This window comes from Alternaria ventricosa (genome assembly GCF_023758065.1).
Source record: "Alternaria ventricosa strain BMP 2768 chromosome Unknown scaffold_12, whole genome shotgun sequence".
NCBI classification, from domain to species: Eukaryota; Fungi; Ascomycota; class Dothideomycetes; order Pleosporales; family Pleosporaceae; genus Alternaria; species Alternaria ventricosa.
Window position 1 is genome coordinate 110,357 of NW_026055692.1, and position 11,871 is coordinate 122,227.

General features: G+C 53.9%; 5 protein-coding genes across 5 annotated transcripts; 2 read left to right on the forward strand and 3 right to left on the reverse strand.

The window, feature by feature from the left end:
• Positions 1-266: 266 nt before the first annotated feature.
• J4E93_006918 (uncharacterized protein) lies at positions 267-1,397 on the forward strand (the record flags this gene model as incomplete). Its single annotated transcript, XM_049344828.1, has 1 exon — positions 267-1,397. The coding sequence occupies one exon, from the start codon at positions 267-269 to the stop codon at positions 1,395-1,397; it is 1,131 nt and encodes a 376-aa protein (XP_049197753.1).
• A 486-nt stretch (positions 1,398-1,883) lies between these two features.
• On the reverse strand, positions 1,884-3,217 carry MPG1 (mannose-1-phosphate guanyltransferase; the record flags this gene model as incomplete). The annotated part of the gene is made up of 5 exons (XM_049344829.1): positions 1,884-1,903; positions 1,958-2,834; positions 2,889-3,035; positions 3,116-3,159; positions 3,211-3,217. 5 exons carry the CDS (start codon positions 3,215-3,217, stop codon positions 1,884-1,886), a joined length of 1,095 nt encoding a protein of 364 aa, XP_049197754.1.
• A 1,305-nt stretch (positions 3,218-4,522) lies between these two features.
• On the reverse strand, positions 4,523-5,527 carry J4E93_006920 (uncharacterized protein; the record flags this gene model as incomplete). Its single annotated transcript, XM_049344830.1, has 1 exon — positions 4,523-5,527. The coding sequence occupies one exon, from the start codon at positions 5,525-5,527 to the stop codon at positions 4,523-4,525; it is 1,005 nt and encodes a 334-aa protein (XP_049197755.1).
• Positions 5,528-6,039: 512 nt separating this feature from the next.
• J4E93_006921 (uncharacterized protein) lies at positions 6,040-6,447 on the reverse strand (the record flags this gene model as incomplete). Its single annotated transcript, XM_049344831.1, has 1 exon — positions 6,040-6,447. One exon carries the CDS (start codon positions 6,445-6,447, stop codon positions 6,040-6,042), a length of 408 nt encoding a protein of 135 aa, XP_049197756.1.
• A 2,784-nt stretch (positions 6,448-9,231) lies between these two features.
• On the forward strand, positions 9,232-10,411 carry J4E93_006922 (uncharacterized protein; the record flags this gene model as incomplete). The annotated part of the gene is made up of 3 exons (XM_049344832.1): positions 9,232-9,260; positions 9,327-9,477; positions 9,557-10,411. The coding sequence occupies 3 exons, from the start codon at positions 9,232-9,234 to the stop codon at positions 10,409-10,411; spliced, it is 1,035 nt and encodes a 344-aa protein (XP_049197757.1).
• Positions 10,412-11,871: the final 1,460 nt, after the last annotated feature.

Consider the following 11,871-nt stretch of genomic DNA (forward strand, 5'->3'; position numbering starts at 1 on the left):
AAGAGACGGCATCCCCATTGTTCAACATAGCCTACGTTGTACCGTAAGACCTGCCGTAGTCATCTCATACAGCTCTCGAGATCATACTTGAACCCATCTCCATCGCTATATCCTAAGTGAAGAAGCTGAACAACCCCATGGGCATAATATCTATTCCACCACAAATATCAATACCAGCACCAGCACCAGCACCATCCACATAACAAGCCCTGCAATCCTCCTTCTATCACAGATAAAGCACCCGCTGGAACTCCAGCACAGAAACCATGTCACAAAGAAGGCGTCAAGCACCATCCCTACCAGGCTTACCTAAGTATTCAACATCCTCCGAGTCCTCTTCCAGCTCAGAGGCGGAACCAGAAGACTACGAACCAAAGGCCAACCAAGGAGCAGTCACAACCCAAAAAGTAGCCCCAACCCAGAAAGTAGCCGTACCCCGATTCGGATCCGCAACCCAAAAAGTAGAGCCAAACCAAGAAACAGCCGCAGCGCCAGGATACGTGGGATACATCTGGTCACCGCCACCGGGCTCACCCACAGAGAAAGATGAAGACGAACCCGAACCCGAACTCGATCCACTCTCAGATGATATAAACTGGGATGACGACGAAGACCCACACGAGCCCGATGGAAAGGGCGAGGGGAACGGCGACGAAGAGCCCCAGACCACCGGCGTCGAAGCCCCGAACCCCATCACCATTCAGCTAAACCCCGTAGAGCGCATATTCAGAACGCCATCTTCGACGGGCACCGTATATTCGTTTCCAGACCCAGAACTGGCTGGAACAGACGCAGTAGCAGAAGTAGTAGACTCAGCAGCGTCCTCGCCGCTAGGTGCAAAAAGTCCTACTCCACCCCCTCCCTCTCCCGGCCCACCTGCAAACAAGCCGAAGGAAAGAGGTATGCCAACGGGTGTTGCTCCGAGGGCAGGACACCAACATGCAGAAACGGGCATGGAGGATGACGCGCCGGATGCTGGGGTAGCGCGCGCGGTAGCCGCAGCAAAGAAAAGGAAACGCGAGGAGGAAGAGAAGAATAAGCGCAAGGCGCCGCCGCGGAAGAAGACACGGTTTGCGTCACCGGAGGATGATGACGACGACTTATCGGATGCGCCGTCGAATCCCGAACCTCCTTCGCCAGTTGCGGTAGTTGAGACGGCGAAGAAGGGGAGGAAGACCAACAACGGGAAGAAGGAAGGCACAAAGCCGAAACCGGGTAAAGCGCCTCCCAAAAAACCGACGAAGAACACCCCGAAAGGCGTTAAGGGAAAGAAGGGTGAGGGTATGGAGAAAAAGAAGTGCACTGGGACAACGACTAAGGGCGAGCCGTGTAAGAACCAGGGGAATGTGAAGGAGGGAGATGACTATAACTGTGGGAAGCATAAGCCTAAGGAGTGAGAGAAGGTAGGTGATCGTAACGGTAATCAACGTGTAATTGTACGCAATCTTCAAATAGAAAGCTTTGTTTTCAGGTTTTTGGTATTCATACCTGCAGTACAGTACATGCACACATGATCTCCGTTTCCATCTCCATCTCCATCTTCATCCCCATTCTTCCCCGTTTCCTCTTGAGAAAAGGCAACATGCCGAGGCACAACCTTGCTTATATCCCATCGCTAAACCCAACCCAAAGCATCCATCCATCCATCCGTACCAAACCAGACGCTTTTTCGTATCGTCAACGCACTCCCCATGCTGAAGAGGGGAGATGTAGAGTGCTTGTAGAGACGCCTCCGTAGAAAATGCACAACTACTACCACGCAGTTCTATATGCCAGCCGGAGTGTATGCAGAAATATACAAGAAAGATACACGTTATTAAAAAAAAGTGTGTGTAGAAGATTTGCGTCGACGTGTCGTTCGACCGGGTATCTCGTGGGTGCGTTTACATGATAATCGAAGGAGCTGCATGGCGTTAGTTATTGAAATCCACATTGTGACATGTGAAGGGGAACTTACTGTCAACGTTCTGCTTGATAGACTTGTGCGGCAGAACTGAACCACCATTGACGTAAACCTCATCACCAATCGTAACATCATCACCAAGCACAGTCACGTTCTCGAGACGCGCCCACTTGCCCACGGTGCTGTTCCAGCCGACAATCGACGACTTGACCCAAGCGTGGTCCTTGACGCGGCTGTTCTTGAGCAGCACACAGCGCTGGAGACGCACACCGTCGCCGATGACAACATTAGGGCCGATGGTAACATTGGGACCAATGCGGCAGTTCTTTCCTATCTTGGCAGACTCGTCGATGAGCACGTTGCCGCCGTATACGTAGGGTTCCGACGCGGGGGTCAGCAGCTTGGAGTTCTTGCGCGCGAGCGAAGAGAGGTAGAGGCATGTTCCCGAGAGGAAGTCCTTGGGCTGACCGACGTCCATCCAGAAGCCCTCGAGGTCGAAGGAGTGGAGGAGGCCGTCCTTGACAATCGCAGGGAAAGTCTCTTGCTCGATGGATGTAGGGCGGAGCTCGATGCGCTTGAGCACGCTGGTGTTCATGATGTAGATACCGGCGTTGATGCGGTTGCCGACGAATTCGACGGGCTTCTCGACGAAACGGTCGATCTTGGAGGCGTGGCCGGGCTTGTGGACTACGACACCGTATTTGGAGGGCTCTTCGACCTTGGTGACAACAATGGTGCCCTCGTCGCCGTGTTGCTTGTGAAACTCAGCGAGCTGCTTGAAGGGGTAGTCGCAGGTGACGTCGGCGTTGAGGACGAAGAAGGGCGAGTCGTCCTTGCCCAGGACGTTCTCGGCAAGCTTAAGGGGACCGGCGGTGCCGAGGGGCTCGGTCTCGACGGAGAATGTGATGGTCACGTTGTATTGCTTCTCATACTGCGCAGCCGGTTATTCGTGTGCTCTGGTTTGCGGAGGGGTGGGTGTACTCACTGTCTTGAGCGCCTCGGCCATGATCTCGGGGCGGTAGTTGACGGCGAGGACAACATCTGTGACACCGGCAGCTGCGAGGGCCTCAATCTGGTGCTGGATCATGGGCTTGTTCGCGAACTCGACGAGCGGCTTGGGGTAGGTGAGGGTCTGCAATTGGCGTTAGCATGGCCGTTGCTTTTGGCATCGCGGGGCTCTCGAGCGAGCGCTGCGCGGGGACGAGGGCTTACGAGAGGCCTCAGACGGGTACCGAACCCTCCGACGAGAATGATGGCTGCATTGGCTGTTAGCTACATACAACAGAGTCGCGATTGGCCAGGCGTACCTTTCATATTGGCGGTGTTGTAGTTGTAGAGAGGCGCAGGTACTAGGAACTTGTCGCAGGAAGAACGGAGGAAAACAGTCAAGTCTTCAACACAGCACAAGCAGACAGTAATTGCCGGGTATACAAGAAGAAAAGAGTCACACGGTCGAGTGAAAGCGCAGGGCAAAGAGCAAGGGAGCTTGTTGGTGATGAGGCCAGCTGTAGGTTATATGCGTCGAAGCACCCGCGTCCACAATTAGCGGAGCTAATGCTTTCCCTGGAAATGTTCTAGCTCACACCGGCGCCGGTTCCCCTTTCTTTCACCCACCACATGCGCAACCCCCGAGTCCCGCTACGCCTCGTTAAACCAACTCCCTAACCGCTATCGTGATCGTGGCCTGGCCAGATGGGCCCTGTTCCTGATCGCTCGCCCTATCCGCTTCTAATTCGGGGAGTAGCTTCGTGTTGTGACTGCTAATAGGCTGAGTTCGTATTCCATCACGAGGGAACAATCAGCTCTTCTCATTTTTACTCGTTGTGTTCGTGACCGCTCCGTCTCCCTATTCAGAGCGAATTGCACCACGTGCCCGTGAAGCTGTGAATTGGGCGGCGTGGTCATCTCAGAATCTTCTGATCACGCCTCGGTCCCCACGTCGGGACCCTGAAAGTTATCCGCGCCCCTGGTACCGCCGACATGTGGCTAGCTGTGGCTGACCGAGAACACTACCAAGCCTTTGACAAACGCCAATGTATCTGTCACGTCGCTCATGGTGCACCTGATCAATCATCAATGCACGACGTTTTGGATCTCTGCAGATCCATGGTATCTCCACTCGGCCCCTCACAGCCACTCTCACGATGTTCGCTCCCGCTTCAATCAGCGTTTATGCGACGCGCGTCGTATGTTGGTGGCGAGATTGCCACGATCATCCGTCCAATGCGCTTACGCAGTTCTGAATACGGGGGATAAAATAGAACGGCGCTTCCTCCGTCTGCTCAGGTTTTCGCACTGGCGTGATGTATCCAGATCCCACAGCTGTTATACTTTCTACACCTACGATGTTCGCCAGCGGGACTCCCCTCGGCCATGGCAAACCACGGACGTGACATATTGGTACCAGACTGTCTTCTCCGCATCATCCGAACGCTGGTTCCGAGGACTGCCATTGAGAATATCATGGATATTCCGCGACAACATTTCATACCAGCCTTATATTACAGAACCCCCCTCCCAAACGCCCAAAATACGTACTATACACAGATTCACAAAGCATCTAACCTATTTCAGACCCCAGTCTGAATCAAAGGCGCATTCTCTTCTTCACACATCATCTCAACTCCTCTTCCGAAAGCTCATCGACCTCAACGCATCCCCCACACTACTTCCCCGCTTAAACATGCCCGGTCTCCTCCCGGGCCCATCCGTAGGACTCTGCTCGGGCGACAAATGCTGCCCTTGATTCCGCAGGCTCCCCGTCTTCGTCGGCGTCTTAACCAGCCCCTCACCAAACACAAACTCCTTTGCGAAAATCCAATTCCCACGTTCATACCTCCACAGATCCAAACCCACGGCACGACCCTCCTGGTTCCTCTCACTCAACTCCTGGCGTATCGTCGCGAACGCGCTGTCAACTTTCGTCTCTTCGTCGACTTTGTTCATGACGGTCCAATGGGGCCGGAAACCACCTGCGTCTTGCTCGCTGAGGAACTCAGACCATTGGGTTTGTAAGTCGGCGTGGACGTTCTTCATCTTTGTGTAGCCTGAGTCGACGTTAATGCCCACGCCTTTGCGCATCCGGAAGGGCTTGCCGGTTGAGACGTCGAAGGGCTGGATGCTCCCTGATACCTGTGCGAGCCCTTGTTCTAGCGCCTCCATGTGCGAATGTGGGAGTGCGTGGAAGAGCGTAAGATGCGCGCCTGTGCGGTTGAGGTGTTTAGGGAAGTATTGGTTTCGCATGTCGTCCATGGGTTTGGCTAGGGAATCTGTGAGTTTGAGTGTGAGAACGTAGACTTGTTCATCTTGACTCGCGGTGTTCGGTCTATGTTCTTCGCGGGTATGATGTCCTGATGGTCGACTTTCTTCCACGACATACGGCTCATTTTGAGCTTGCTTAGGACTGGTCTTGCCTTCCTTCTTGGTAGACCAGCCACGGAAACTGGTTTTGGCACGGATTCCTGCGCCGGGGCGTTGAGGTTTCTTGGTCTGCTCTTTTTGTTGTGCTTGCGTTGCTTCAAAGGATGCGCGTAGATCTGGGTCTGAACAGGCTCGGGCTTGGATTTGAGGCTGCCGAACCCCGCCGTTCGGTGTGCTGACAGCGGCTGCGTACGTGACTGCCATTGTGCTGAATCGTGGTGAAGTTGCTGATGTGATCCCGTTAGACGGTGATGATGACAAAGATTGACCCAGCTGCCTGAGGACAGCAATCCTCATCGAAAACGGGAACGTGGCTGGTGATGTGAGTACTTTCATGAGCTGCCCCTTGAAATGTTGTACGGAACTTCGGAAGATCACATACGTCACTCGACGGCCACTAGCGATGCGCCCGCGCTATGTGGAGATGCCTCAAGCTATCGCTTTTAGCTTTATAGGACGGGAGTACCCCAAACCTCGTGATTTGAGGTGGAGATGCATTGAGTCGTAGGTTTCGAAGTATTGTATCGCAGTATAATTTAGTATATGTAGCAGGTCAGAGTGTTCAACCGCCATAATGTATGCTTGCTCGCATTCTGAGACCCACAGCTCTCGCTTCTACAACGGCCAGCTGCCTGCAGTCTATGTGGAACTGTCCAAGGTATCAAAAACTCCCAAACTTCACGGCCTAAGACACCATATCTGAGCAACATAGGTCCCTAGATCAGCGTCTGCTGGTGGTGCGCCATCTTCCAATCGCCTGTAACGCCCTCTGAAGCACCTTCCAGCACCCATGCGCTCGAGCAGATGGCCCTGAACGTCTCGCTGTCCCTTGTCGCCTCTACGCGGTAGTAGATGAGCGCGCTGTCCTTGCCCAGTATAACGACTTCATCGTGGCTGAGTTTGTATGACTTCCAGGGCTGGAAGTCGGAACCCTGAAGCATATCGTGGACTGTCGGGGAAGATACGGAGGTGAGGATGAGGTTGCTCGGGAAGATCATGACGGGATTGCTGGAGAGAAGCGGGACGAGTTCGGCGCCAGAGCTGCATAGCGCTGCCCAGGCTTTGTGTTCGAGCGAGCATATCGCAGCGGTCAAAGACGGGTTCGTGAGCGTCGGTGTCGTCATAGTGATTTCGAATGTCGCGATGAATGGAACTGGTATCGGGTGAAGTGTTCGCGGTTCCTAAGTTACTGCGGTGTTGCGATGGTGAGCCGGCCAAGATGATGGCGCCACGTTCAAGGCAGAGACCTACCCCGCGACGCCATTGTGACATCACATCTCTAATTGTCGATGTTTGCCGGCGTTTTCGATACTTACCGTCGATATTGTCGGTATTGTTGTGTCGAGATGATGCGACGTTGTCCGAAACAGTCTCGCGGTTATGCGCTGTCGCATCTCGACATTGAATTGGTCTACCAGCCAAAAGCGCGCCTTCACGGAGAGGAAGGTTGCGCGCACAGGGCCTACGCGATGGCCGCGCAACAGTCTTGCATGGCCGAAATCTTCTCTATGCGATTTCAAGCTTGCGAGACGATGCTCGCCACTTCGCAGCCAGGAAGGTGAATCGCTCGGCGGACCCATGCCGGGTATGCGGGGTGCTGCGAGTAAGCGGGTCCGTAATCGCAACGTCGTATCGCGCATCCATACTTCGGTGTCCCATGCCGGCCTCTGCCCACGCGATAGGTGAAGACTCGGGATGCAGAGTTTGATCAAGATCTGGATGGCGAGTGTCATGGACTGTCTTCGGCCGTGGAGGCGCCGGTGAGGACCGCAGAGGCAAGGGCGCAGCTGCCTTGGTGGCGTCTACGTCACATGTCGGGCGCATGCTGGTCCAGGCTCCAGGCGATAACGGGCGGTGGGCCAGCGGGGAACCTGCGCGGTGTAGCAGTGAAGGGCGGCCACGACGGTGATGGAGCACAGTGAGGAGGTATCAGACAATGGACTAGGTACCGTCGTAAAGAGACAAGCCGAGTGATGGCAAACAGCGAGGTCAAGTAATGGCCAGTTGCCTGCGGTGTGCGTGGAAGCAGCCGGAATGTTCCCGTGCGCAGCTGCTGATTGGCGCACGGGCTCTCGCCGCATCATTACTCACTCACTGCCTCAGCCTGCCTGCATATAAACCAGCCTCTCCCCTCTCTTCCTCCTTCTCACACCACTCTCACACTCCTGCAGCCCACTCATAAGCTGTTCTACCCAACCAACACCTCATCCACACCGAGACACAGCACACCGCAAACATGCAGATCTTCGTAAAGACCCGTAAGTAGTCACCGCCACCGCCATGTCTCTGCGCCTCAGCTGCTAACACCCTCACAGTCACCGGCAAGACCATCACGCTCGAAGTCGAGAGCTCCGACACTATCGACAATGTCAAGAGCAAGATCCAGGACAAGGAGGGCATTCCCCCGGACCAACAGCGCTTGATCTTCGCCGGCAAGCAGCTTGAGGATGGTCGCACCTTGTCCGACTACAACATCCAGAAGGAATCGACCCTGCATCTCGTCCTGCGCCTTCGTGGAGGTATGCAGATCTTCGTCAAGACCCGTAAGTTGCCACATCGCCGCTCATAACCAAACACCCTTGCTAACTCTCTCCAGTCACCGGCAAGACCATCACCCTTGAGGTTGAGTCATCCGACACTATCGACAACGTCAAGTCGAAGATCCAAGACAAGGAGGGCATCCCTCCGGATCAACAGCGCCTTATCTTCGCCGGGAAGCAACTCGAGGATGGCCGCACCCTGTCCGACTACAACATTCAGAAGGAGTCCACCCTGCATCTCGTCCTGCGCCTGCGCGGTGGTATGCAAATCTTCGTCAAGACCCTGACCGGAAAGACCATTACCCTTGAGGTGGAATCCAGCGACACCATTGACAACGTCAAGTCGAAGATTCAGGACAAGGAGGGTATCCCTCCGGATCAGCAGCGTCTTATCTTCGCTGGTAAGCAGCTGGAAGACGGCCGTACTCTCTCCGATTACAACATCCAAAAGGAGTCCACGCTTCACTTGGTGCTTCGTCTCCGTGGTGGTATGCAGATCTTCGTCAAGACTCTTACTGGAAAGACCATCACATTGGAAGTCGAGTCAAGCGATACGATTGACAACGTAAAGTCCAAGATTCAGGACAAGGAGGGTATTCCTCCTGACCAACAGCGTCTCATCTTCGCTGGTAAGCAGTTGGAAGACGGCCGGACGCTCTCAGACTACAACATCCAGAAGGAGTCTACTCTCCACTTGGTGCTCCGTCTGCGTGGCGGACAGTAAGTGCGATGATGGTTGACGGTTCACGATGATATCTGGGACATGGCGTTCATGGGATGATCTGCCTGCGGGAGATCTGGTCTTATTCATAGTTTACACGACGGCTGTTAAAGCCTGAACAATGCATGAAGCATGCCTACGGGCGCGAGAGTATCTCAACCATCTGCGTTCTTACCTCTGTGACTTGACTTTCACTTTTGCCGCCTCTCGGGTTCACTTCCATCTTCCGTGCACCGTCGGTTTTGCTGTCGCCATCTTGGTACTCAGTGCAATACCAACGGCTCCATTGCGACGCCGAGAGCATGCGCTGCTGTCACGACGCTCATGTACCGCGGCTTCTTTCCGTTGACCCCACTTCAACTGACGCCATTGCCCTATCTCCGGCTAACTCCATGAATTATGGTGGCACGTCACCAGCAGTTCCATAGCTTCACGGAGGAGGAACCACCTTTGGACCCATTTTACAGCTCCGGAGGTCTGATCTGACTAAACCTGCGCACTGTCTGCGGTCTTTCCAGCAATCCCCGCCACCATCTCCGCGACAAACACCAATATAAGGCTATCACCAGCCCCTCCGTACGCGAAAACAGCTCCAGAGCAACACACTACGAACGACACAGTCTCCAACGGCACAAGCAATCGCAACAATGGCAGACCAGAAGATGCAATACGTAAAGTACGGATACTTCCATTGCTGGGCCAAGGACCAGCCACGGCAATAACAACGCTGACTGGAGTACAGCCTGGGCAAGTCCGGCCTCAAGGTGTCAAAAGTCATCCTGGGCGCCATGAGCTTCGGTAGTTCTAAGTGGCAGCCGTGGGTCCTGGACGAAGCCGAGAGCTTGCCGCTTCTCGAGCATGCATACAAGAGCGGTATCAACACCTGGGATACTGTAAGTCCACACAAGCTTCATCCTCACACCACCAAGACGCCGACAAAGCTGTCGGAGATCCAGAGCTAACATGCGACAGGCTGATATCTACTCCCACGGCCACTCCGAGAAGATCATCGCAAAGGCGTTGAAGCAATACAACATCCCGCGCAACAAAGTCGTCCTCCTCTCTAAATGCTACTTCGGCGTCGTCGAGGAAGACCCCAGTCTCGGCATCGCCTCCGTATCCACCAACGACGGGGATATGGTCAACCAAGTCGGCCTCAGCCGCAAGCACATCTTCGATGCAGTCGAAAAGAGCGTCGAACGCCTCGGCACCTACATCGACGTGCTTCAGATCCATCGGTTGGACCGCGGTACGCCCCGAGAAGAGATCATGAAAGCCCTCAACGACGTGATCGAACGGGGATGGGTTCGTTATATAGGCGCGTCTTCAATGGCAGCGTGGGAGTTCCAGACGCTTCAAAACATCGCCGACCGTAACGGCTGGCACAAGTTCATATCCATGCAGAACTACTACAACCTCATCTACCGCGAGGAGGAGCGCGAGATGATTCCATACTGCCTGGACACCGGAGTCGGCCTCATCCCTTGGTCCCCGATCGCTCGTGGGGCTCTCACTCGGCCTTGGAGCGACCGCTCCTCCAAGCGCGCTGAGACGGACAAGTTCCTTGAGATGCTTGTGCACGGTCGCGAAGATGCCATTGACAAGAAGATCATAGAGCGTGTGGAAGAGGTGGCGAAGAAAAACAACGTTAGCATGGCGTGTATAGCGACCGCGTGGACGATTAAGAAGGGGGTTTGCCCCATTATTGGTTTGAGCTCCAAGGAGAGGATCGATGAGACTGTACGCAACAGCAACTTCAATCTCAGTGATGAGGATGCGAAGTATCTGGAGGAGGTTTATGTCCCGAAGGCCAGGCAGGGCTTTTAGATGATGGTGTTAGATATCTTGGTTCAAGGGAATCGCCATGTAGTCACCATCGATAGGTCTATCAGCTTGACCCCGTTCAAGGAAGGAAATAAACATGTAGAAGTCTACAATGCTTTACAGTTTGGTCCACATTTATGGTTGCCTCGATTTAGCCTGTGAAGCACCTGTCCTGTTACTCCTTTGCACGCGGTAGCTCTTCAGGATGTGAGAGTTGGTTGTATCAAAGTATGAGCAACGATGCCTCAATATCGCCCAACATTTCTGCCAACGTCACTTTTACCCATAGCCTGATCGGGAACTTCCACTCATGAGGACTTAGTATCTTTCATTCATTCACGATCTGCTCAACAGCTTCAGTCCCAAGTTCTCAGCATCAACAGAAACGAACATCACAATCTGTCTCCGTCTCTATGTCCATTTTCGACGAACCGACACACCGACCCTGCATACCCTCGCTCAACGATGTAAAAAGCAGCTTCAATCCCCCGTTCAACGACATCAAAAGCAACCCCAATTCCCCCAAGCTTCCCCAACACCATCCCATCTCCATCCCCATCGGCATTACAAATCCCATATCTAACTGCCCTCACCTGACCTACCCAGGTACTCGCCCTACCTACCACACCGCGTTCGCGCCACTAGTTCACCACCGGTCTCCCACTACACCATGGCCAATCATCTCCCACCGCTAACTCATCTCGAGACGAGCCCCTCGGAAAACCGTTGAGACCAATGTATGTACCAGGTACATCCGGAGTGCGTACATGATACATTACCTTGCATTGCGCCACCACGCCGGTCTGGCGGGCGCTGTTTGTACAACGCATCAGTACGTTGCTTTTTTCTCGAGCTGGGGGCTGTAGGGCTAGCCCCACAAGTGGCGAGGTTTCTAGCTGCTTCTAGGGCAAAAGTTGGTGTCTGGTAGATGGAAGTTTGGGAAATTGGGGTTCGGGGGGTTTGTGGTAGCTGGATACGAGGAATTTGGTATGGGTGGGTAGAAAAGGCGCAGGGAAAACTCCCTTCTAGAATCTTAGACGGTTCAACTATGTGAAGAGAGAGGTAGCGAGGTGATCAAGCTCAAGATAGTGTACCAAGATCCGTGCATGAAACGTTGAGATGTAGCTAAACCACATCATAACATATCAGTACGGGTGTACTCGTAATCCCAACGTCGAACTTATTCCCGTACGTTCTCACGCATCCAAGACAAACCGGCTACGAAACCCGGTCCCTCAAACTCTCAAACGCGTGGACTACGAACCCAGCCCAAAATGAGATCACCATGCGTTCCCTTTCCGGTGAATGTGGGAACGCGCCTTACACACTTACACACTTACACAACGCCACACAACACTCTAACCCCGCAGTAGGATAGCAACTACTAGAAATCTAGCCCACGGAGGTCTAAACTCTACTTTACACACATCAATGATCGCAAGCATACGCCTGTTTCTATACTA